General features: G+C 41.4%; 2 protein-coding genes and 1 long non-coding RNA gene across 3 annotated transcripts; all 3 read right to left on the bottom strand.

Annotated features, from left to right (window-relative positions):
• Positions 1-244: 244 nt before the first annotated feature.
• On the bottom strand, positions 245-7,012 carry LOC146386500 (ADP-ribosylation factor-like protein 8B). The gene is made up of 7 exons (XM_084927589.1): positions 6,772-7,012; positions 4,405-4,485; positions 4,198-4,271; positions 3,972-4,065; positions 3,492-3,559; positions 2,792-2,862; positions 245-2,173 (listed from the first exon to the last, which is right to left on the bottom strand). Exons 1-7 carry the CDS (start codon positions 6,892-6,894, stop codon positions 2,124-2,126), a joined length of 561 nt encoding a protein of 186 aa, XP_084783715.1. The 5' UTR covers positions 6,895-7,012; the 3' UTR covers positions 245-2,123.
• A 1,574-nt stretch (positions 7,013-8,586) lies between these two features.
• On the bottom strand, positions 8,587-14,395 carry LOC146386499 (N-acylethanolamine-hydrolyzing acid amidase-like). Its single transcript, XM_084927588.1, has 11 exons — positions 14,141-14,395; positions 11,328-11,492; positions 11,098-11,221; positions 10,905-10,995; positions 10,741-10,826; positions 10,484-10,656; positions 10,328-10,390; positions 10,181-10,247; positions 10,060-10,088; positions 8,937-9,006; positions 8,587-8,829 (listed from the first exon to the last, which is right to left on the bottom strand). Exons 1-11 carry the CDS (start codon positions 14,314-14,316, stop codon positions 8,809-8,811), a joined length of 1,065 nt encoding a protein of 354 aa, XP_084783714.1. The 5' UTR covers positions 14,317-14,395; the 3' UTR covers positions 8,587-8,808.
• A 697-nt stretch (positions 14,396-15,092) lies between these two features.
• On the bottom strand, positions 15,093-19,973 carry LOC146386498 (uncharacterized). The gene is made up of 3 exons (XR_014800228.1): positions 19,879-19,973; positions 18,441-18,556; positions 15,093-17,444 (listed from the first exon to the last, which is right to left on the bottom strand). It is a non-coding gene; the product is annotated as an uncharacterized LOC146386498 (long non-coding RNA).
• Positions 19,974-25,910: the final 5,937 nt, after the last annotated feature.

The following is a 25,910-nucleotide window of genomic DNA, read 5'->3' as shown; positions in this document are numbered from 1 at the left end:
TATATATTTCCAGTGCTATGGACGACTCAAAGAAATAACCTTTGAGTTAAGAGTTTACTCCAGAGTCCCAGGGCAGAGGAAAGCTGCAAGACAATGCAGCAGAACAAACCCTCTGATTAAAACCTAGGAGTGTTGAAGAAACACTAAACCTCCAGCTTTGCAAAGTCCTCTGCTTCCATCTAGTGGCAAAACATTTATAGACAATCCACACACACGCACAAAATAAGTGATGCCACACTTAAAATCCTTAAAAATAAAAACAAATTTATTAGCAATCACAGGGAAAGAATGCATGACATCTACAGAGCATTTGTTGGAATAAAAACGCCAACTTCTTATTTACAAAGTCTGCAGTTGAATGTGAATAAGTTGAGCACATGCACATACAAATTGCAAATAGGCTAGATTATTACACAGTTAACAAAAGCTTTCCCCAAATTTCCCATACAGTCACCAGATTATACAGCCCCTCACCGCTGCTGTGGTCCCAACAATCGACATCTATGATTACGACGATTTCCAACAGACGCTGAAAAACAATGTGAGACAACGGAGCGTGATGGACTTGTCGACGGTATTGCAGTGAAATACACGAGCCGAGCAGGCCTACATACAAATATGGGAGCAGAAGGAATAGGTCACTTTAAACTGGGGGGAGGGGGGGCATAGAAAACCAGAAGAAAAAGACATTTCATAGTGATGTACTGGCCAAGCAGGGGGTGGATTAATAGTATACAGTGCTCATACTTTTTTTTTTTTTTTTTTTTTTAGCCAGGGGGGGGGGTCATTGTCTTTTCGCTGCAAGGACACTGCTCGTCAATCAATATGTCGTTTTCTGAGGACACAGTACTGTCCTTGGACTGCTAAGGCTTTCACAAGAACAAGAAAAAAGAAAATCAGGACTCAGATAAGAGTATCGCAAAGAATGGACGACATCAAGCATTCAACACTCTGAACTCATGGACTGCCCTCTGTTCTCAGTGTGCTCCATCATCACAGCTAACACTGCCTTCCACTTATCCAACTCAAACAAGAAGATTATAGACACACAGACTCGGGCACGCCCACGCTGCGCTCAGACTGAGAACGACCTGAGAACTGCAAGAAAAAGTTACGCTTCAAAAAGCTACATAAGAATTCACAGCCTGCAGGCTTCAAAGTACCCAGCAACCAAACAACATGTAACATTGTCTCACTCGCTCGTCACTCATTCATTACTTCATCCTCAGCGTTAGCCCGGCACTGCCTTTTTCCTCAGACGTCGTAATGCGTTTGTGTGATTACAAAACAGAATGAGATTGTCGAGAGGCGGCGTTAAGTGTAATCAAGGGATTTCTGCTGTGTCTGTACTGAGTGTTTGTTTATAATAGAGGCTTCAAAAACTGCGTTGGGCAATAACTGTCTGATCGGGAACGCTCTCAGCTGAAGGCACTTAAAACTTTGCTCAGGATTTTTGCCCCAGACGCAGCCGCCACTTAAAAGTCTTACCTTCTATTGATCGTTATGTTACGTGTAAACTTTGATTCAAGTCATTTATTAGAACAGCGCTTCCATACACCAGCAAATAAAAACGCAGGCTACATTGCTAAAGAGATTATCAGGAATTGAAGGCATTTAGCACAAGTGACCATCATCATCATCACCATTTGGCAAATAACTGTTTAAAAACTACAATCGCACAATGTCACGTAAACACCAAATGTTGACAGGCAACAGAGCACATGTTTGATTGTGGGATTAGAGGAGCTCCATCCTAATGTAGCTGGGGAACAGTATACTGCAACATTTAAAAGAAAAACTCCATGATGTACACAGACCCACATCATGTCTGTAATGATGAGTGATAAGGCATGATGGGTATGAACAATCCACCTGCTAGCACAGTAGTGAGACAACTTTTCAAGACTCCAGATGGTTTTAGGGTGGTGGTAGTGCTGTACAGGGGGAGGCTACACATCTATGGTAGTGTAGTGGATGGTGCGCGTGGCGACAATAGTGAGCGGAGAGAGCTGGAATACGTCACAGAGGCAGTGGAAGGGATTGACTGTCAAGGACCCATGACCGTAAAGTGGGGCTGAGGCCAGAGCTGCGACCGGGAGGGAGAGGAGGGCGGGGCTTTACTTTCAGCTTCTCCGTGACTTTGAATGCTGGATGAGCCACTGCAGTGTGATATCTGCGGGGGGAGGAGGAACAGTCAACAGATCTTTAACACTCAAGCAAACACTATCGGTGAAGCATTAGGCAGTACACTTAAACTGATGAGGGCCACAATGGATTTCTTGGTCTGCTCACTTTATTAATTTCTTTGTATCATAAATGCTATTCCTTTATGCATGTATTCATTCCTTCTACATCAGATTGTCTTGCTGTTTGAGCTGTCTTCTGCACTTTAATCAGCATGACAGACAAAAGGAAACCACAAGATATCAACCAAATCAACCCTGAAGGCTGAAAGAGGACCTAACTGATGACTATAAAGAATAGTTCTGCATGCTATGCCTCTCTATCATCTAGAATAATACCTGGTTAGAATATGAGAACAAATCATAATCCATATCAACAGACTAAATACTTTATGTAACTGCCTACATCCCATGTATACTGAGCTTCATTTCAGTTATGCTGCATTAAAGATAATGCCGAGATAACGTCATTTTCAACAGAATAGTCACAGCACTGCCAACAATGCCTGACATTAACCTGAGACTGAAAATGAAGGTTAAGTTGATTCAAGCTCTTTTAAACCCCTGAATGATCATTTCATGACTTCCACAAATCCTCAGATACTTACCTATGTTGTCTTTCTCTTTGCAGGACACAGAGTAGCAGCAGATCTCTCGGTCCTGAATGGCAGATAGATTCCTGTAATGAGGAAAGTGAGAAATGTGAAATTCAAATGGTAGTAGTCCATGGACACGTGACCACCGCATCAGTCACTAGCTTATCTTACAGATTGACATTCGCAAAAATCCCATAGACTGTATAAACTGCAATGTTACCCATCAGCTTCTCAAGTCCAGTTTTCAAGAATCGACCTGGTTTGGTTTCTTGAACCATGATGAGCAAGAGGTAGATCTGACTGAGAAACCAAGCACACTGTATGCATGTACAGTGTGAAGCCCCGCCCTAAAGCACACCCTACTTTATCATACAAGTTAATAATTGTGACCGTAAATTACAAATTTTACATGAAAGTGGATTGAATTTTTTTTTAATGAAACTAGTGATGGGATCATAAACTCATAAGAAAATTGTTTACTCAGGTCACAGCAATTGAGGAGTATGGAAATATATATAATATATTTTTTGCAAACAAGGACCCCTGCTGGCTATCAGAAAGAATGCAGCGGCCTCAATTTTCAAACTTGTAATCCATGTTCATCTTAGAAAAAGTCTATGGGGTTATTAGGAATCATCAAACACTGGTCAAGTAGACACTTGTTATGTAACAACACCACTAACAGAACATTTGGCAGGAGTTCATTTCTTACATTTTTTCAATAAGCTGCTTCTCATCAAGTGCATTGGGTAGGTCTCGTTTGTTACCAAGGACTAGCACCTGGAAAAGAAAGACAGGGCTGATCAATACCTAATGCAGCAATGTATCAGCATTTTCACTCTCTTCACTCAATCACATGCCTCAACCGTCACACAATCTTTACTGTTAAGGCAAAATAAACTGCCTGCGTGAAGTGTTGAGTCGAGGAAGCAGGAAATCTTATGGATTCATCAAATCGCACTCCGTCAACTCAATGAAAAGAAAATACATCCATAATTCAAGCTCTGTTTCATATTACCAACAAGTGTAACATCATCAAGCCTGAGTCACTGCAACAAATGGCTTTCTGCAATTGCTTACTATGACTTTAATGACTGCTTGTGACTGTCACTGGATCCTGATCATCGAGTGCTTGCTGTAACACCACAAGCTTCTGGTGATTAAAAAAAAAAATTAACAAGAGGTCTCTTACTGGAATTCCTTGTAGCTGTGGTTTGTCTAAAAGGTTGTGCAGTTCATTTCTGGAAGCTTCTATCTTCTCTCGGTCTGCTGCGTCCACCATGTAACTAAGGATGGGGAGAGATAATCAAATTAGAGCTCACTGAAACAAGGCATTTCTGAATATTAATGTGCAATTTGCTACATTTTTCATGCAGCCACAAAGGGAACATGCTGTACCTTTTTGGCAACACACTTACACAATAGCATTGACTCCTCTACAGTAGCGCTCCCACATGCTTCTGAAGCGGGGCTGTCCACCTATGTCCCATATCTGACACAAGAAAGCACAAAATCGAGTCAGAAACGACATGCACACGCACACCATTTTATCTGTAAACTTTATAAATAGTCCCATTTATATTTTTACTTAGCAACCAGCTGCATACCCATTTTTGCTAGCTTACCTTTATTGTCACATTGCCTTTAGTAACCTTCCGCATGTTGAAACCAACTGTGGGGATCATGTCTTCACTGAACTGTCCTGACTGCACGAGACAAATGGCAGACAAAGGACAATCTCATATTAGTCAAGACTGCATGCTTCCTTTTTGAAGTCAGCATGCTTTAATCCGATCTAAAAGCCACATGAAAAACACTGTGCATACAAGTCACTTCTGTGCATGATTAAATTGGGAAATAATTGAATTACAAGGGTTATTTTCTTCTAGCTGAATCTGAGCATTTGCCATTTTCACTCCATGAATCATAAGATGGTGCCATCGACGTGTCAGCACAAAGTTCACATCACAAGTAATCGGACTGCTTCGTGTTTTGTTTCAGCTCAATCAATATGAAATACAATAATGGATAAAGAATAAAGTCATGAGGTTTCAGCTGTAATTGGAGTGGGTTTGCATCACTGGAAAATGAAATTGGATGGAAATGGTCTAAAGGTTAAAAAAAATTGGACACATTCACATGAAGACAAACTTTACTGCAGCCAGTATCTGAACCCACAGACACAAGCACACTGCTTGCATCTTCCCTGGTGATTCTCCCAGGCCTTCACTGCAGCTAGCAGCTTTGGGTTGCTACAAGGTCTTTCTCTCTTTACTCTGCTCTTTGGCCAGTCATCGAGATCAGGAGTGACTCAGCCAGGCATGGATATTGCACCTCTTTACATTTAATTATGAATAGAGGTCCAGTGAAACTGGTGGGATCTAAAAAACACAAAAATCCTCCTATAAGCTTCTACATTAACACTGCTGCTTCTGACAGCAATCATCAATAAATGTCAGTATGCCAGTTCCCCAGACAACCATAACAGCACCATCAGGCTTGCCAAATAAGGGGTGGGTATGCTTTGGCTCTCAAGGTCTCCCACTTTCTTCACACTTGCCTTTCAATGTACTTTGTTTCACAGCTTTACCCAATCTCTGTGTTTTTGAATGCTTAGCATGAGGTTGCATTCTGTACTGAGGTTCTGATCTCAAAGATTTGTCTCACCCACTGACAAAGAAAAAAAACATTTATGTAGTCTACATCCTGAAGAGCATTCTTGTCCCAGGCATCCACAAGATGTGATCACCTGACCTGGTGATTATGCCCAACAACCTACCTTTGACAGACCTTTGATTATCCTTTGTTTATGTATATTCACATCTTTAGCCTGGCCACTTTTAACTTAATATCCAAGAATCCAAATACTTTTGAAGCCCTCAACTCTGACACACTATGACGTGGCACTTGGATGTACTTTATTATTTCAAACTAAACATGCAGGAACAGAGAACCAAAACAACAAAAATGTGTAAACTGCTCACATACCTCCTGTAATAACCACGCTTTCTGATACCAACCTTTGCACCGTGATCACACATTCCACAGGTTTAAAGCACTAAATACTTTAATTCTAAATGGGAAACTGTTTTGGTCAGTACAACACAGTCTTACATCGACTGAGGTCATGACTCAGCAGTGAGAACTTTGTACGTTTAGAAAGATGCGAGGAAAATGTATAAGAGGTCAACAGATTTACATATGCAAAACGGTCTAAACTGTCATGTATGCAATCAATGTGTGAGGGAAAATGACTCGAGACCTTCTTAAAAATGACACCATGGCATGACACAATCAAACGTGGAATCATCACTAACCTCACATCCGCCCACAACTGTCACTGTGACTGTCAGACACAACAACAAAGTGAGGGATTAACTTTTATAGCGTCCACGCTGCCTGCTGCATGACAACAAGCCATAAAAAATACAACTCAAACGAAAGGAAGTGGGAAGACTGCTCTTGTGCGCTTACAGGATGTCACTTTGAAAGATTAGGAAATATTTTGATGACAGACTATGCAAGTATTCGCAACTGGCAGCCTGCAGCCATGATTACTCAAGTGTCGTCGTCCCCCCGGTACACCCTGCTAGCAACATGACGAGGCAGACTGTGTTCAAAACCAAATAACAGCCCGTGTTGTCGACATACCGCTTGTGTTGACACATTGGCAGCAACGAAAGCACTGACGGCTCCGTTCACATGACCGTTTCACACGTAAGCGCATATCATACCAACCAAGTTCGTCACCACAGCTAGCAAAACAACGACAGGGAGTACCGCAGCTAATGCTGCAGCTACTGCGGTACACTTGTAGCTTTGGGACCCGGCTAAGCAGCCATGTCGCATTATCTTTAGAAGTTACGGTGTAGAAATGCAGACAAGTAAAAGTTATACACAGCACGTACTGAAACCTCCTTCTGCGACCTATATAAGGTAACAGCCTGGGCCCGCACTGTGACTGTGCGACTTCGCAATCGTCAGCTGCTTACCGCTATCACATTGACGAATGTGGTTTTTCCGGAGTACTGAAGTCCCACTAAAGTAAGCTCCATCTCTTCTTTCCAAAAGAGGGACCTGAACCAGTCCAAGAGCCTGTTTATAAGGGCCAGCATCTCGGATGAAACTGTAGTCGCAAGTCTGTGCGGCCGTCAGAATGGAAATTGGGAAGCGGCGTTCACAGGAAGCAGCTAGCTGCTTTGTCATATCATGTGATCCTGGCGACAGGAGAAGAAGTGATTGTCTTCTTCCTCTGAGGGGTTTTAATGGCACCTTATGTGGTGCACTACTGCCATCTCCTGGAGAAACCCTGTCCAGGCTGTCAGGTCTGGTGCACAGTGATGCTCTTCCTGCTCCGGTATGATCTTTACTCCTGCTACTCTTTCCTTGTATCATGTCACAGTCAAAGTTCCTGTGACTAACAAGCGCGTGCTCTGTTGTTTATGACATCTAACAGTAGTTACGAAAACATTACTTTCCCCAGTGTTCAGCCTTACTCATTATGACTGTATCATACAACAGAGGGCCCGGGGGGCAAAATCAGCCCAGCAAAGACTCAAATAACATCATCATGAAGGAGGACATCATTTTTTTAATTTTAACTGTACTTTCACAGGTTTTACAGCTTTTTCTATCAATAAAGACCTCCCCGTGAGCATTCATACTAAACCAAAATAATTTCTGTATTTTAAAATTTACTTCTTACATTTAAGCTCAAAGAACCACGCTGACAGATTTCTTTCATCTACTACAGAGGCACATCTTTATCGTGCAATAAAAAGTAAGACGTACTGCTGAAATTACACTTTTTATATTATAAAAAAAAAGACGATATCCCATCAATTAAACGAGTAGTTAAACTTCTTTACACTGACATAAAGGGGGGTTTCAAAGTGGGCTGTATGTGGCCGGTGACATAAAATGAGCTTGGCATCCCTCGTATCGTCTTTTCTCTCCTACCTCATAGTTGAATGCAGTTGTCTCACTATAATCTAGCAAGCCCAGTTCTGTTCCCAGTCTTTCCACAGTCTCCTCTCCGTCTGATTTTAATAAACAAATGTGTGTGCCTGTGATCGCACTCTTTCGTCCTATGACCACTCATGCGTGTGTTTCCTCACACGTTTAAGCCTGCTGGGTAGAGTTCACCTTTTTTAACTTAGAAATATGTGAATTTGCTTGTTGTGTGCCAGTTGACTCACTATTGCGCCATTTGGAAATGCAGAAGTTATTATTTTTCGCATGTCTTATCTCAGGATTTAGCAGATCTTGATCAACTCTCTGGAATAAAGGTTAGAGCATAGGCGTCTTTCCTCCAGCTGGCACCAGGGTTTTAGTATGTTTTGGGTCACCAAAACATGAAAGCTGACTCTGATTTTTCCACCCGCAACCTCTCGCTAGCGTGGTAATGTTAATTTTAGTAACGAACATGAACATGTGCACTTCAAAGTGCGCCCTGCAGGTACATTTTACACATTATGCTGTGATAGATCAACACCAAAAACAAGACTAGAAAAGCATTTCTCTTCACCTTCCATTCTTTGATCTGGTTATAATAGAGGACCAAACGTTCTGGACACCAATAAACTGATAGCTAAAACTGTACACCGCCACCTTCTGAATAGACACATTAGAAACACAAACTAATAGGGTTTGAGTGTGCGTGCATGGTTTTCATATAAATAACAAACAACATGCAAACAACATGAGCGCACTGCATCGCATGATCTGTTGCACTTGGCAGTTAACGACGTGAAACCAGCAGGGCGTCCTTCTCGTCTTGCTTATAAAGTGAGGACAATAAAAACAGATTAAAATAAAGCCACGGTTTATTGGAAGATAAGGTGCATAAAATGACAAAAACAATCACAGCAAATGTTATTCTATTAAAGGCACTAGCACAGTGTCGCTGAATATTTCAGGTGCATTCCCTTGTCATCTCATTGATCGCGCAGTCTCCAAGTAGTCGTGAAGATCGCCGCCTGCCGCAAGAAAAAGGAGTCTGTGTCTTTTACTGCTCCACCTCTGTCAGCTCAGTCTGTCTTGTTGCAGTCCTTGAAAAAGATTTGAAGAGACAAGTGAGTAAATGTTATATTTTTTTTTTCATTGACATTATCACCGCCTCATTGAGCATAAATGTTTAAGGTGTAAACTGAATTACCTGCAGCCGAAGGAGTGTGATGTACTTCTCAGGGGCTGCTGCGCTCATCACTGTCGTGTAAACAGTAATTCTGGGAGGATATTAAGACAGACGACGGTCACTATTTAATGCGATTCATTGCATGAGGTTTTATTTTTTATAAACAGAAAAATAGACATCAAGATATTCATTCAGCTATTGTTTCTCTGTAATCTACCCGCTACACTATACTGACAAAAGTATTCACTCTGCTTTAACACACATATGAATTTGAGTGACATCCCATTCTTAATCCATAGGGTTTAATGTGATGTCAGTGAAGTCAGACATTGATGTTGGATGAGAAGGCCTGGCTCGCACTCTCCACTCTAATTCAACCCAAAGGTGTCCTATCAGATTTGGTCGGGACTCTGTGCAGGCCAGTTAAGATCTCCCACACAAAACTTGCTCATCTGTGTCTTCATGGACATTGTTTTGTGTGCTGGTGCACAGTCATGTTGTAACAGGAAGGATCCATCCCCAAACTGTCCCCTCAAAGTTGGGCGCATGGAATCATCCAAAATCTCTTGGTATGTTGGAGCATGAAGAGTTCCTTTCACTGGAAGTAAAGAGTTGAGCCCAACTTCTAAACAACGATCCCACAATCCCAACAATGCGTGGCCTATCACTTCATGGCTGAGCTGCCGTCGTTCCCAATCATTTACACACTGTTATAATACCACTAACAGTTGACTGTGGAATTTTGAATTGTGAGGAAATTTCACGTCTGGATTTGCTGCACAGCTGGCATCCTATCACAGTACCACACTGGGATTCACTGAGCTCCTGAGAGGGAGCCATTCTTTGACAAATGTTTGTAGAAGTGGCCTCCATGCCTAGGTGTTTGATTTTATACACCTGTGGCCATGGACGTGATTGGAACACCTGAACTCAATCATTTGGATGGGTGATCGAATTCGTTTGGCAATACAGTGTATGTGCTACATGTCAACGAAGGGCCCACTGACATAACCGCTGAAGTTGGAAAAGGGGAAGTAAAAGTGATGAACACACTAAGTGAACTATCCCATCTAAGCAACACCAGCATTTATAGAGTTGCTGGAGGACAAATAAGGGCATCAAACAGGAATAACGTCCTTCTTACCCATTACACACTGGATTCAGGGACAAAACCTGGAGGAAGAGACAGAGTTATAAGCCCGTACATCGTCTCTGATTACCAGAAGTGTGACTTCGTGAACCAAGGTTGAGGTTAGCTGACTTACCTGATAGAGTGTATTCATATTGATGTGCGCCTGGCCAGTAGCATTTAGAGCTTTGTTAGCCGCTTCTCTAAGAAATGAGCACACAGCAGCAGTGTAATAACAGCAGCAGCAACACAGCAAGCGTGCTCATCATGAGACATGACTCACCTCCGATGATCTTTAGCAGGAGGAGGAAGCCAGTGGTCAAAGTTTGTCTCCACTCTGAACCATCTGAAAGCAATCCCCAAAACACACATTGAAATGCTTACTGAGCGATACAATCATTTTCCATCCTCCTCCTCAGATCTTTTTTTTTTCACCTACCCTCCCTTCGCAGTTTCCAGAGGCCAGATATCAGCAGGGCCCTCTCGATCTCTGGTGATCACGACCCCTTCCCCGGCCCGCACCCCGCCGACTATGTAATACACCCCAGTGATGATGGGGACTTTTGAAAGACGCATGACTGCATCCTGAAAGTCCTCTGCTTCCTCCAGTGTCTGTCAGGCCACACAAAGAATACTTTCACTTCCGCATATTGTCAATTTTTTTTTTTTCTTTTTCCCTACACTAACTTTTCTCACCTCCCTCACCAGCCAACTAACGGGGGATCTCTTATACAGGAAAGCAGAGACGATGTTTTTCCACCAGTTATACCAGTGTTCAGTTCCTTAGGAAAAAAAAACAAGCTTGGAGACAAGAAGAAAAATGAAGATGCTACCTTTTCCACAGCCATGTGTGGTCTTACCTCGCTGGTCACCTGAGACAGTAAACTTGTTAGGGCTTTGTCCCGTCCATAGCCCGACATAGCCCGCAAACGAAGTTCCACGGTATACCTCCTGAAATGGTGTGTCAATAAAACACAAACTAGATTTAATGTCCGAAAAATTCAAGTTGCTACGTAATTACTTTAGCTGTGCACCTGCTAATGCATGATGTACCTTTCCATTCTTGAGGAAGACTGCGTTAAAAGTCAGATTCTTCAGAACAGGATGCGGGTAATCGAGGTTCCTGCCGTGGTACACGTGCCCCTTTGTGTCCTGAGCCACGATGCTTGTGCAGAATCTGGAAGTGGATGAAGTTGTTTAGTGTGCATGAGAGGATTGAACTTTTGTTCGGCACTGTTGGGCTTCACTACAAATGTCTAGGTGGATTTAAAAATCACACATACGCGGATACTTCATAGGCAAAGTTGAGCAGGATGACATCGGACAGCGTTCCTCCCAAGTGTGAGGCCAGGCCGCGGATCTCCCCCGCATATGGCTGAGGAACGTACTTTTCCAGGGCCATCACAATAGGTTTGACTGCATGATGCAACCATTTTGGAATCGTGGAACTGGAGCAAAGAAAGCAAATTTAGCATGTTGGTCTGCAATCCCTGTCAGCAGAGATGTAGTGGAAGATAAACATGACAACACAGCAAAGGCAGAAATAAGATAAAGCAATGAGAGAGGAGGTTAAGTTTAATCTGTGCTGTGAGGGTTTCAGTGAGTTGTCCTTTGCAACTACTCAAACAATGGATGGGAAAAAAGCAACAAAAACACAATAAAAAAAACACTGTACATAAAATAATCCTTTGTGAGGCTCAATGCTCTTTGTGTTTTGGTGTCTCAAAGCAACATAGTGTGAGTTTGATGGTGTCAATCTCTGAAGATACTCTGCTTTTCTGCTGTAGAGCGAGTTGTGTGTAGTGCCTGCAATGCTTCCCCTGGACTGACTGCCTTGGCGTTTTTCAGGCAGCCTGTGTTTAAGTGGCTAACAGTGGTTCCCTACATACATGCACTACAGTGCATTGCTTAGCTTAGGCACTGCTCGCATCAGTATCTTCACACAGCTAACCCACTTTCTAATACACCGACTACATGTAGCTTAAAGTGGTGTGGCGTAAGGAAATCAAAAGCCATTATGATTACATTTTGTCCGTCCTCCCCTTCAAGTTAAGTTTCTCATACGCCTGTGAAACGCAGGGCTGCTGCTATTTTTAGATCACAGGCGAATGAAGGAGACACGAGTCCGATAAAGTCAATAAAGTCAACGAATCAATAAAGTTTTCGATTTTCACTGGAAACCGTTATATGTTAGAGCTAAGTATTAAGAATCCAACCCCCCAAAAAACAGGTAGTAAGCAGACTACAAAATTAAATTTTACAGTTTACTCTATTAAAGTCTGTATTATGTATGAAAATCACGATTAAGTTAAAATGCCCAAATGCTGGGGTACACCTTGGGTACAGTGGTTCTAAGGGGTCAAACATACTGTAAATTAAAGAAACACCAGGCAACAGAAAAATGCTGTAGATAATAGCTGATAATAGAGTCCACAAAGGACACAACAAAATGTTTTCAAAACCAGAGGGCTGACCGGGGCTGATAAGCACAAGCTGAAGGAGACACGGGCGAAAGTAACAACCACAAATGGACAAACGGGAAATAACACCAAAACATGGCTCGAGAGAAAGCCAAAGTCAAAGCAGAACAGGAAACAGCCCACAAAACGAGAGGGTTCACACTGAACATGTTAATATATCACCAACAGAAAAATCAGACAGAAGGAGGAACAAAAAAATGTGACAGAAACCAAAACTTAAATAAGACATAAAGCAAAACACACACCCAGGAAGATAGTAATGTCACAAGACCAGAGCCATAAAATTCTAATCTTGTTACATTACCAAGAATCTGACTTAAACATTAACTAGATCTCTAAATGCAACAAGAACAAAATCCAAATGAACAAAATGATGATGAAAACAAAACAGAAACCAAAAAACTCCTGACAACTATCAAAAGCTAAGAGCACTAAAGCAGCAGTGAAACCAAAAAGAATAAACACAAATCCAAAAACATTCAAAGGACCATGGTACTAAAATTGAAAAGCAGTTTCTAGTTTAACTGGATTCTTGCTGCTCGAATTTCCAACCGGTCAAACTATCAGGAAAATACAGGTGCTGCAGGCGCTGACAGTTGATGGATGACAAGTATACTAGCAGATCTTTACTTGTAAGTGTGAACGTGTTTGTGAGAGCAATCACAGCCTTGAAGACACCTCATGTAAAAGGGACTCCCACTTCCCCCCTTTGAATAAAACTGCCTTTCACAACATCCAGTCATAAATTTACAGGTGTGTACTCGCCAGATATAGTAATAAAACAGTAACAACTAGCTGCTCGGCCCTTTCACTCTGGTAACACTCTATAACATCAGTGTTACCGGCCACCCAGTCATTCATGTTAAACAGACCCCAGGTTTAATTAAGACATAATGTGGCAACTTTTAATACTGACATGCATTCTTAACATTTCACAGAATTTAAACGTTGGTAAAACCGCGTGTAGAAACCCAGTTTTTCTTGTAAGCCTTGTGTCTGGTTCTCCTGCCAATGAGCTTGATGTCAGTTAAAACAATAACTGCTTGGAGGCATAGGCAGTTATTGTTTTAACTTCCTATGCTATGCTATGTTTTAACTTCCTATGCCTCCCGTGTGAATCACACGGGAGGCATAGGAAGTTAAAACAATAACTGCTTGGAGGCATAGGCAGTTATTGTTTTAACTTCCTATGCCTCCCGTGTGAATCACACGGGAACCACTTTTTGATTGCACAACCTAAATAAAAAAAAATAGTACTGTCGCAAACAAAAGGTCAAGAAAACCTTCAGAAAATCTGCCAGGAGGACCTCATGAGAGCGACCCCTGCTTTCTTCCGGTAGCAATATTATGTGAAGATCACTTTTAAATCGCATCGTTACACAAGATCAAGCAAACAATGATGTCGAATTACCGAGTACTTTAAACATGTTAATCGCTTTGAGCAACCTAACGCAATACGTCACCAACCCCATTTAAGACCACGGATTTTGTAATCTGCGCTGAAACAGCTGCATGTTTAAAGTAACCCTTCAAACTCCAACAACCCCCCGAAACCCACTTCGAAGATAAAGTTCGCAAGTGGCACTTTTTTGTTGCATACTTTCTGGCAAACTTACTCAATGACCTCTACAGCAGCTTTATTCACGTAGTCTATGTCGAAGACTTTCGCAAGAGGCATCCATCGCACTGCTGGATCTTCATCCAGACTGATGTTCACCGTGGGTGGAGCAAACTGTGCCCGGCACGACACTGCGAGTCCGAGCAGCAGCAGCAGCAGCGTTGTCCGCTCCATCTTTCGATCGTCTGCACCGGAGACAGCCGACTCCTCTGCCTCTGGCGGGCAACGATAACGACGACATTTCCGCTTCAAGCTTTTCACAATAAAAGGAAGAAACGGCGAACTTACTCATGCAAACTGAGCAGCGCTTCCGCAAAACGAAGGCGTTGAACTTGATCACAAAATTGGCACATCAATGGACAACTAGCATACATTAAGTACTGCTCCTTCTCCTTCTCCTCCAACTACTTCTACTACTAATAATAATAATGTTCTCTCATCCGCAGTTACCATTCTTCCCAGCTAGAAACAGGAAGACAGTAAAAGTAAACCCAGTGGTGATTTGGTTGATTTTCAGTAAACTGACCTCTGACCTTGACGTGGATGTCAGCAGGATTCAAACTCCATCTGTGGTATCATTTTGTGAATCCTAAGTGATCCCCTTCTGGAGTAATCACATTCACAAGATCTTCAGAAAATTTGACCTCTGCCCTGACCTTGATGTCAAGATCACTGAGATTCCAGCTTGTCCCAGATTTTGAGTGGATAAACCAATTTAAACTCGTACATAGCCATTTCATTCAGCAGTAAATGTCATCTATATATAGTCTCATAAGCAAAAACAGGAACAGAAACACTCCTTTTAGCTTTTTGTGTATTTCAAAACTGTGTTGTTGTTTTTTGGAGACCTGGAATTTAAATGTGCCTGTCACTAACACACTTTCATTCAGCTTCTGTTGTTTAAATGTGATATAGGCTGTAAATAATTAAAAAAAAACAAAACACTGCAGTCAAGACAAAAAGGTTTCAACATTTTTCATAGAAGATGTTTGAGGTAGTCTTTTTTATGTATTTGACCCAGTTCAGTGGTACACATACTGAACTTAGAGGATACAAACAAAGTATATCAGTCTACTAATACCAACACTGGTACTGATAATATCAATATCTGGATCGACTGTGGTTATACACATCACACAAATGTTGTCAAACAACTCAAGGACATTATACCAAGATCATATTATTATTATTATAAGTTGAAACGGTTTATTATGCCACAGCAGTGTACTCATTGCCCTTGCATATCAGGACCTCTCCAACACTTGAGACTTTCAAAACATGTCAAAAGACTCACTTTTATTCTCTGGCTTTTAAATCAAGATGACTCTATTTCTATTGTTCATTCCATGATTCTATTTTCTCTTAATCTATATTCTATTTTATTTGGTATGTCTTCTGCTTTGACTATTTTACTGTACAGTACTTTGGTCAACAACTGTTGTTTTTAAAAGTACTATATAAATAAATAAACTTGAAACTACTATCAAACTATAGCAACCCTACATGGGTCATTTGCCACTAATCAAAAAGTGGCAGAGATCTGGAAGAGAATATGTGATCTAAAATATGACTTTTGGGCTTCAGTCTTCTCTGTTTAAGCACATCACTGTGTGATCTTCATATCACAGATGTGCCCAAAGCAGCAGGATATGTTGGCATGTTAGATAATCACTCACAAAAGGGGTTATGAGTCCACAGCTGGTGCAATCTTTCTGCCAATTATTGATCCAATACCAAGTAAATGCAGGATCAATATTGCCAATAACACTATTGATACTGATTGGTATCAATCGATTGATCCGCCCGCCTCTAGCAGACTGTGGTAAAGCCAGACTATATTGTACAGAAATGAATGTTGTCAAATGAATGTTGTCAAACAACTTAAGGATATTATATCAAGATCATATTATTCTTATAGGTTGGGATCAACCTCAGATCAATCCGCCCACCTTTATTAACTGATTTTCATTCATGTAAAATGACTGTAGGCTTGACTGGTTTTGGACATGTTTACGCTGTTCATGGAATTGTAACTTTTGATTTTAATGCCTGCTTAATGAGAGGAATGCGGATGCATGCAGGTCCAGGTTTTATTGGTCTACTGTTACCAGGCAAAATTTTTATGGCCGCATGAAAAAAAAATATGCATTAGCCGCACGTCAGTATAAGCCGCAGTGTTCACAGTGTGGGAAAAAAAGTAGCGGCTTATGACCCGAAAGCTACGGTACTTTTCAAAGCACTATGCAGACATTTACTTACATCGGCAGTGAGCAATGCCAAAATAACAAACCCCTAAACATCCCTGAACTTCCCTATAAGAAAAAAATAAAAAATAACCAACCAAAAGACTTACCTGACCTTCTAAGTGAAAAACAGGAGAAAACCGAGTCAAGAGAAATGGCTCCTCACCCCTACCAGGCTGCTGCAGTGGACAATATACACACAGTGAAAAGGGAACGAAAATGCTAATTTACAACAAAAATGCTCAAGCGCCAGACAAACACAGCTTTTACATACTAATACCAATTTATTACGTTTTCATACAAAGTAAGGAAGTCCAGCATCCTGTTGCAGGTGGAGTTGCTTAGTCTGAGCAGGTCCAGCTTGCCGATCAGCTGCTGGGCAATGATGGTGTTGAATGCTAAGATGAAATCAGTGAACAGCATTCTTAGGTGGGTGTTGCGTTGATCCAGTTTTGATAGGGCTAGGTGTAGTGCCAATGAGATCGCATCGTCCATTGTCTTCAAACTCCGAGGCTCCGGTTTTAGTAAATGTTGAACTTTATTGTGATTTCTATTTTTAGAATCAATAGCACACATTTTGATTTAGTTTTGCAAGCTGCTGATTTCACACAGATCCACTGCCCAAACGTGCCTTTGAGTTTTTCATCATTTAACAAGAATAGGCTCAGGCAATCATTGTGGAATTAGGCTTTGGGAAGGTCTGGGGACAGGTATGATGGTGGTGGTTTTAAAGCACTGTGGCACAACAGCTTGACTCAGGGAGATGTTAAAGATGCCCGCTAGGACATCAGTCAGCTGGTCAGCACGGGCTCCGAGCACGCGTCCAGGTATATTGTCTGGTCCAGCAGCTTTGTGTGGGATGACTTTAGTGAGAGTCCTTCTCACACTGGCCGTGGACAGGGACAGCACTTGGTTGTCTGGCAAGGGGGTGGCCCTCTATAGTCCGTCTTGCGTCCCATTTAAACAAGTGCGTGTTCACACTGCCCCTGGATGTCCTGGCCTCTGAGGTTAAGGTGTACGGCTCCTGGTTGTCAACTGACCAATTTATCATGGCAAAGCCTGTGGTGGACAAAAGACAAGAGGCTGATTATAAAAATGATCCATGCACGCCTTATGACCTACAGCATGTACAGTTAACACAGCTAAATGGCTGTGAAATTGTAAAATTACTTTTGAAATAAAGCTATTCAAAGTCAATTAACTGTGACTATAATAATAGCAATGTTAGCCAGCAAACAAAACGTTAGCACTAATTAAAATAAGCTGCTAGGTGATGTTACTGTTTCAAGTTCTCTCATTGTTTGACATGTAGGGCAGATATTTTGGTGACACTGAGATTAGCCAGACACTAAACAGCAGTGTAATATCAACGCTAGATTGGATGTTTTCTAATCCGATAAAATGACATTATTCCTGTTTATAGAAGATGTTTGTCGTCTGTTTGTTTGACTGACAGGAACAGGAAATAGTGGTTGGAAATTACTGTTGGTGTTACATGAGGGTAAAGAAGGGCTTTAAGCACCTGGGTAAAAACTGGACCCATGATGAAACACTACAACAAGTACAACATATTCTTCAGTTTTAATATGTGACCATACTGTGCAGACTGCTGATGAGTTACACGGTTACATTTCATTAATCATTGTTAAACTAAAGTGGTAAGCAGTTACTTTATCCTTTCACTTAAAATTTCCAGGAAAAACACTACCTTGGCTACTTTTGTGCTTACATTTGATCTATGCTGGGTCACTACTTTTGCACTATAATGCTGCTGCTGACACCTTGGTTCACACTGACAATTAGAAAAAAGCTGATAGGAAAAGAAGGATGGAAAATGCCTGGAATTTAGTTACACTTGCAAATACTGCTGCCTCCAAACTGCAAGCATCAATAAAATGTTACAGTATTGTTTTCTATATCTGTGCATATATCCTTATTGGTAGTTTTCTCGAAATAGAAGATCTTCATTTTAAAAAAAAATCTCTGATAACATTGCTGAAGCTAGCGCCCACCCCTACTGCGCGTACTGCAAATATAAAACTGATATGTACTTACATCATGAAGCAGTTGATGTCTGGTTTCCGACAAATACAGTAAAGAGGTGCGTTCTCCCCCTCCATACCAGTGTTCTCAGGCACTGGTACATGGTCAGTGTCAGACACTTCACTGTCCTACAACATACCACATAGGACCACATTAGAAATGACATGTATGTAGACATGCTAATTATACCTGGCTAAATGGATGCAGTAACAAAATGTTACTTAACTACTCTAGTTATTAGTTTCCAGTTGTGTGCAGTTGCTCCAGTCTTACTGACAGTATACTGTTTCAAACACCAGTGCCAACATTTTATTTTTTAAATCTTAGTATGATTCTGCACCAAGACTTGTGGCCTGTTGCTCGGTAACTTATTGTCTGACTACATTAACTACAGTTCATAAACATCATTCATTTTCTCCTACTTATTTTATTCAGGTTGTATTCCAGCTGTCATAGGGCAAAAGTACACCCTGGACAGGTCGCCAGTCTGTTGGAGGGTTATTAGAGAGACTCGGACAACCACTCACACCAACAGCCAACTAAGCTAACCCCGCGCATGTCTTTGGAGTTCAACACCAGTCTGGCCGAATCACAGATAAGCAGGGTGTCTGTGCTGCAGAGCACAGCTGTGTCAGAGACTCTCGACATCAATGTAGCGTTAAGGATGCGGAGCGATGGGTGCACTAACACAATGTAAATATTAAAGTTCTCGCCATTGTCAATATGCTGTTGCGCTCTTGTTCGTATTATTGCAACCATATCTCTAGTCTAGCTTACCCTAAAAGTTTGGAGAGAATTGGTCTGTTAAGAAACGCGATCGATTGTTTGGGACTGCTCTAGCCATCACGTCGCATAAACAACTCTACTTCCGGTGGGAAAACTAATTAAGGGTAAAGTCGCACTAATAACACCTACCACTCACGTTCATAAGCATACGCTATGATCACTTCCACGCAGTAACGTTGTAATAAATATAATCCCGGTAAAGTCAATTAGCGAACACTACTGGCATGTAATGCCAATGGCGACCATTTCACAAACTGTAGAAAATGCTCAAAATGTTGTCGGCACCAAAAGTGAAGGGCTGACAGTTGTGTTTATATACGAACCGTAAGCGCTAATGTTGGTTAGCATCAGCTAAAGCGAGGAAGTTTGACACTTGCAGAGGCAGTGAACGCAGAGAGAGCTTAAAAACGCATTGTGGGGGTTTTTTTGTTTAGTCTTTGCTTCGTTGCTTTGATTTGGGATTTCTTTTGCATTAAGACGTTGCGCACAAAATTACAGATATAACGGTGACTTAGCTGCTCGTTGGATAAACCCATGGACCTTAGAAAAGATCAACGCTACTCGGATGTAAGCACCCGTGTATAACACAATAGGCAAAATTACGCTTGCTAACCTTTCCACATCACAGGCTTCACATTAAATAAACATGTTTTCAAATACTCACCATGATCCGAGACCGTTTAAATATTTTGTTACTCTGAAAATATGGCAGTATGACGCTAAACCTTTAGCTTGACGGCTAAAGCAATGCTAAGATTTACACGAAAACGATCAGCGAACATCGTTAAAGTACTATTGGTCTACATTCTTCTTCTATGGTAGCAGCCTGGGCAGAGTAACAGCCAACTCTACACTGCGCCATCTGTTGGCACCAATTACAGTAGAAAACATTATTACGACAGCACGTTTTTGGGGAAAATAACAGAGATTGAAACTTTATTGATAATTTGTCCAAGTTGAAAAATGCCCTCCTCCAAAAATATCACGTGACAACCTCATTGCCTTACAGAATTACGACGTCACACACATGTAGAATCTTACCACCATTCTGATCCTTTGATCCTTTGATCCTTAAAACGCATAAATAGCGGTGAAGAGCAACGACTTTTAGTCCGTTTCTCGCAGCGTTGATGTGTGCAGCATTGAACCGTTCGCCAGAAAAGCCTTTTGAAATATTTGGATCCTTTGCAATTGTAACTGTATCCACACCCAACATGTCTCAAACAAATCCAAAGGGACAAGAAGTTGACCCCTACGCTCTTCCCTGGGATGAGCCACTAGACTCTTCCCTTTCCTCTCTTCCTTGGTGTGACCAAGTGGAACTAGAGGAAAAGCGTTTGGAAGAAATGGAGGATGAAGCGCTCAGAAACACAGAGAAGATTAAGTTCTTGATGGAGGAAAATGAGCGAAAGAGCGCTGAACTAAAAAAATTGTCATACCAGCTTCAAGAAAAGGAAGCTGTTATTGAGGAGAAACAACAAGATCTCCATGACATGGACAAGAAGAACCAGGAGCTCCAAAGAAAGCTTGATCAAGCTCTGCAACAAAATAAAAAACTTGTCCAAGAGAAGAAACAAGACGGCATGAAGAAGAGAGGGCTGCACAGCAATCTCCAAGAAATGGAGCTAATGCACAGTGTAGACAAAAAAAAGCTTGATCGCACACTGCAAGAAAATGAAAAGCTTCTCCAAGAGAAAAGGCAACAGGAGTTAAAACAAAAACAAATGCATTCCAATCTTCAGCGCATCGAGCAACACAATGAAAGCTTGCAAGGAAAGCTTCATGAAGCTCTGCGACAAAATAGAAAACTCCTCCAAGAGAAGAAAGAAGACAGCATGAAGAAGAGAGGGCTGCACTCCAATCTCCGAGACATGGAGCTAATGTACAGTGTAGACAAAAAAAGGCTTGACCGCACAGAGCAAGCAAATGAGAAGCTTCTCCAAGAGAAAAGTGAACAAGAAATCAAACAAAAACAAATGGATTCCAAACTTCACAGCATCAAGCAACAAAATGAAAGCTTGCAAGGAAAGCTTGATGAAGCTCTGCGGCAAAAGAAAGAAATCCTTCAAGAGAAAGAGCAGCTGGAAAGAAAGCAGAGAGAAGAAAAACTTCTTCTCCAGGAGTTTGAGAAGAAAAACCAAAATTTGCAAGAACTTTACAACAAAATGAAGTTCAAAGCATCTGAGCTGGAAGGAGAAAATGAAAAACTGCAAAAACAGGAGGCAACATCTAAAGTGCTGAAAGAAAGGTTGGAAGAAAAAGAAGCCGAAATAGAAGAAGTGGAGAAAAAATGCAACAAGCTGCAGAAGGAAAACACCGAAACAATCGAGGAGCTGAAAATCCTCATCCTCGAGAAAAAGGTGCTCGTGGAAAAGCAGCTGGAGAAAAAGAAAAAACGCTTCTGCTTCTTCTGGAGGAAGAACACTCCTTCTTTCACTACTGCCAATGTCACCTCTTCTTCCCCCACCTCTGTTCCAGCTTAATTCCCCCCCTCCCTTTAACTACTAACACCTCTCCCATCTCCCCCATCTCCCTCCCCTCTTTTCACAGTCACCCCCCAACCAGTCCCGACAGTTGACTGCCCCCTCTAGAGCCTGGTTCTGTCATAGGTTTCTTCCTTTAAAGGGAGTTTTTCCTATCCACTGTCGCCTAGTGCTTGCTCAGAGGGGATTGTTGGGGTTTTCTCTCCTCTCTCCCTTTACTTTACGCTCTTCTTTACACCTCCCCCACCTTTTCTTTTTTCTTAATAATTGAACAATAAAAACAGTTGGCCGCTAATTAAATGTGTCAAATCAATGTCTTTATTCGAGAATACAAGAAATGGGTAATAGCTGCATGTGTGTTTGTGTGTGTGCATAATATGCATACTTTACGTGTTGGATCCAAATCCCACAAGGAATTAAATAAAACAAGAAGACAAACAAAAACAAATATTTCTCTCCCTTCCCAGGTCAGGAATCAGGATGAGGAAGAAATGAGGTCAGATCAGTGCAGGTTTTTGCACTACTGACATAAAGTTTCTGCTGATTAAAAAAAGTATGTCGATATTTCTGAAATACATTTGCAAACAAATAACTTTGACAACTTGTGTTTTTTCATAAAAGAAAAAAGAAAAATCAGAGAGCAGAGCTGGTAAAACAGCTTAGCTCCGCAGGTTACAGGAGATCAGATGCCAAATACTTTTCATGACAGTCTTCGTTATTGCATAAATCTCCCCTTTTATCATTGATCAGTAAATCACTGCATATAAATTCATCTAACTGTTATAATTTCATGAGTAAAGATTCTCAGATGACTGAATGGCGGTTTTAGTAAATGTTGAACTTTATTGTGATTTCTATTTTTAGAATCAATAGCACACATTTTGATTTAGTTTTGCAAGCTGCTGATTTCACACAGATCCACTGCCCAAACGTGCCTTTGAGTTTTTCATCATTTAACAAGAATAGGCTCAGGCAATCATTGTGGAATTAGGCTTTGGGAAGGTCTGGGGACAGGTATGATGGTGGTGGTTTTAAAGCACTGTGGCACAACAGCTTGACTCAGGGAGATGTTAAAGATGCCCGCTAGGACATCAGTCAGCTGGTCAGCACGGGCTCCGAGCACACGTCCAGGTATATTGTCTGGTCCAGCAGCTTTGTGTGGGTTGACTTTAGTGAGAGTCCTTCTCACACTGGCCGTGGACAGGGACAGCACTTGGTTGTCTGGCAAGGGGGTGGCCCTCTATAGTCCGTCTTGCGTCCCATTTAAACAAGTGCGTGTTCACACTGCCCCTGGATGTCCTGGCCTCTGAGGTTAAGGTGTACGGCTCCTGGTTGTCAACTGACCAATTTATCATGGCAAAGTCTGTGGTGGACAAAAGACAAGAGGCTGATTATAAAAATGATCCATGCACGCCTTATGACCTACAGCATGTACAGTTAACACAGCTAAATGGCTGTGAAATTGTAAAATTACTTTTGAAATAAAGCTATTCAAAGTCAATTAACTGTGACTATAATAATAGCAATGTTAGCCAGCAAACAAAACGTTAGCACTAATTAAAATAAGCTGCTAGGTGATGTTACTGTTTCAAGTTCTCTCATTGTTTGACATGTAGGGCAGATATTTTGGTGACACTGAGATTAGCCAGACACTAAACAGCAGTGTAATATCAACGCTAGATTGGATGTTTTCTAATCCGATAAAATGACATTATTCCTGTTTATAGAAGATGTTTGTCGTCTGTTTGTTTGACTGACAGGAACAGGAAATAGTGGTTGGAAATTACTGTTGGTGTTACATGAGGGTAAAGAAGGGCTTTAAGCACCTGGGTAAAAACTGGACCCATGATGAAACACTACAACAAGTACAACATATTCTTCAGTTTTAATATGTGACCATACTGTGCAGACTGCTGATGAGTTACACGGTTACATTTCATTAATCATTGTTAAACTAAAGTGGTAAGCAGTTACTTTATCCTTTCACTTAAAATTTCCAGGAAAAACACTACCTTGGCTACTTTTGTGCTTACATTTGATCTATGCTGGGTCACTACTTTTGCACTATAATGCTGCTGCTGACACCTTGGTTCACACTGACAATTAGAAAAAAGCTGATAGGAAAAGAAGGATGGAAAATGCCTGGAATTTAGTTACACTTGCAAATACTGCTGCCTCCAAACTGCAAGCATCAATAAAATGTTACAGTATTGTTTTCTATATCTGTGCATATATCCTTATTGGTAGTTTTCTCGAAATAGAAGATCTTCATTTTAACAAAAAATCTCTGATAACATTGCTGAAGCTAGCGCCCACCCCTACTGCGCGTACTGCAAATATAAAACTGATATGTACTTACATCATGAAGCAGTTGATGTCTGGTTTCCGACAAATACAGTAAAGAGGTGCGTTCTCCCCCTCCATACCAGTGTTCTCAGGCACTGGTACATGGTCAGTGTCAGACACTTCACTGTCCTACAACATACCACATAGGACCACATTAGAAATGACATGTATGTAGACATGCTAATTATACCTGGCTAAATGGATGCAGTAACAAAATGTTACTTAACTACTCTAGTTATTAGTTTCCAGTTGTGTGCAGTTGCTCCAGTCTTACTGACAGTATACTGTTTCAAACACCAGTGCCAACATTTTATTTTTTAAATCTTAGTATGATTCTGCACCAAGACTTGTGGCCTGTTGCTCGGTAACTTATTGTCTGACTACATTAACTACAGTTCATAAACATCATTCATTTTCTCCTACTTATTTTATTCAGGTTGTATTCCAGCTGTCATAGGGCAAAAGTACACCCTGGACAGGTCGCCAGTCTGTTGGAGGGTTATTAGAGAGACTCGGACAACCACTCACACCAACAGCCAACTAAGCTAACCCCGCGCATGTCTTTGGAGTTCAACACCAGTCTGGCCGAATCACAGATAAGCAGGGTGTCTGTGCTGCAGAGCACAGCTGTGTCAGAGACTCTCGACATCAATGTAGCGTTAAGGATGCGGAGCGATGGGTGCACTAACACAATGTAAATATTAAAGTTCTCGCCATTGTCAATATGCTGTTGCGCTCTTGTTCGTATTATTGCAACCATATCTCTAGTCTAGCTTACCCTAAAAGTTTGGAGAGAATTGGTCTGTTAAGAAACGCGATCGATTGTTTGGGACTGCTCTAGCCATCACGTCGCATAAACAACTCTACTTCCGGTGGGAAAACTAATTAAGGGTAAAGTCGCACTAATAACACCTACCACTCACGTTCATAAGCATACGCTATGATCACTTCCACGCAGTAACGTTGTAATAAATATAATCCCGGTAAAGTCAATTAGCGAACACTACTGGCATGTAATGCCAATGGCGACCATTTCACAAACTGTAGAAAATGCTCAAAATGTTGTCGGCACCAAAAGTGAAGGGCTGACAGTTGTGTTTATATACGAACCGTAAGCGCTAATGTTGGTTAGCATCAGCTAAAGCGAGGAAGTTTGACACTTGCAGAGGCAGTGAACGCAGAGAGAGCTTAAAAACGCATTGTGGGTTTTTTTTGTTTAGTCTTTGCTTCGTTGCTTTGATTTGGGGTTTCTTTTGCATTAAGACGTTGCGCACAAAATTACAGATATAACGGTGACTTAGCTGCTCGTTGGATAAACCCATGGACCTTAGAAAAGATCAACGCTACTCGGATGTAAGCACCCGTGTATAACACAATAGGCAAAATTACGCTTGCTAACCTTTCCACATCACAGGCTTCACATTAAATAAACATTTTTTCAAATACTCACCATGATCCGAGACCGTTTAAATATTTTGTTACTCTGAAAATATGGCAGTATGAAGCTAAACCTTTAGCTTGACGGCTAAAGCAATGCTAAGATTTACACGAAAACGATCAGCGAACATCGTTAAAGTACTATTGGTCTACATTCTTCTTCTATGGTAGCAGCCTGGGCAGAGTAACAGCCAACTCTACACTGCGCCATCTGTTGGCACCAATTACAGTAGAAAACATTATTGCGACAGCACGTTTTTTGGGGAAAATAACAGAGATTGAAACTTTATTGATAATTTGTCCAAGTTGAAAAATGCCCCCCTCCAAAAATATCACGTGACAACCTCATTGCCTTACAGAATTACGACGTCACACACATGTAGAATCTTACCACCATTCTGATCCTTTGATCCTTTGATCTTAAAACGCA

The sequence above is a fragment of the Perissodus microlepis genome, chromosome 5, assembly GCF_051167445.1.
Source record: "Perissodus microlepis isolate ML-2025 ecotype Zambia chromosome 5, ASM5116744v1, whole genome shotgun sequence".
NCBI classification, from domain to species: domain Eukaryota; kingdom Metazoa; phylum Chordata; class Actinopteri; order Cichliformes; family Cichlidae; genus Perissodus; species Perissodus microlepis.
Note: the sequence above shows the minus strand (reverse complement) of the source record. Positions and strands in the feature narration are given on the sequence as shown.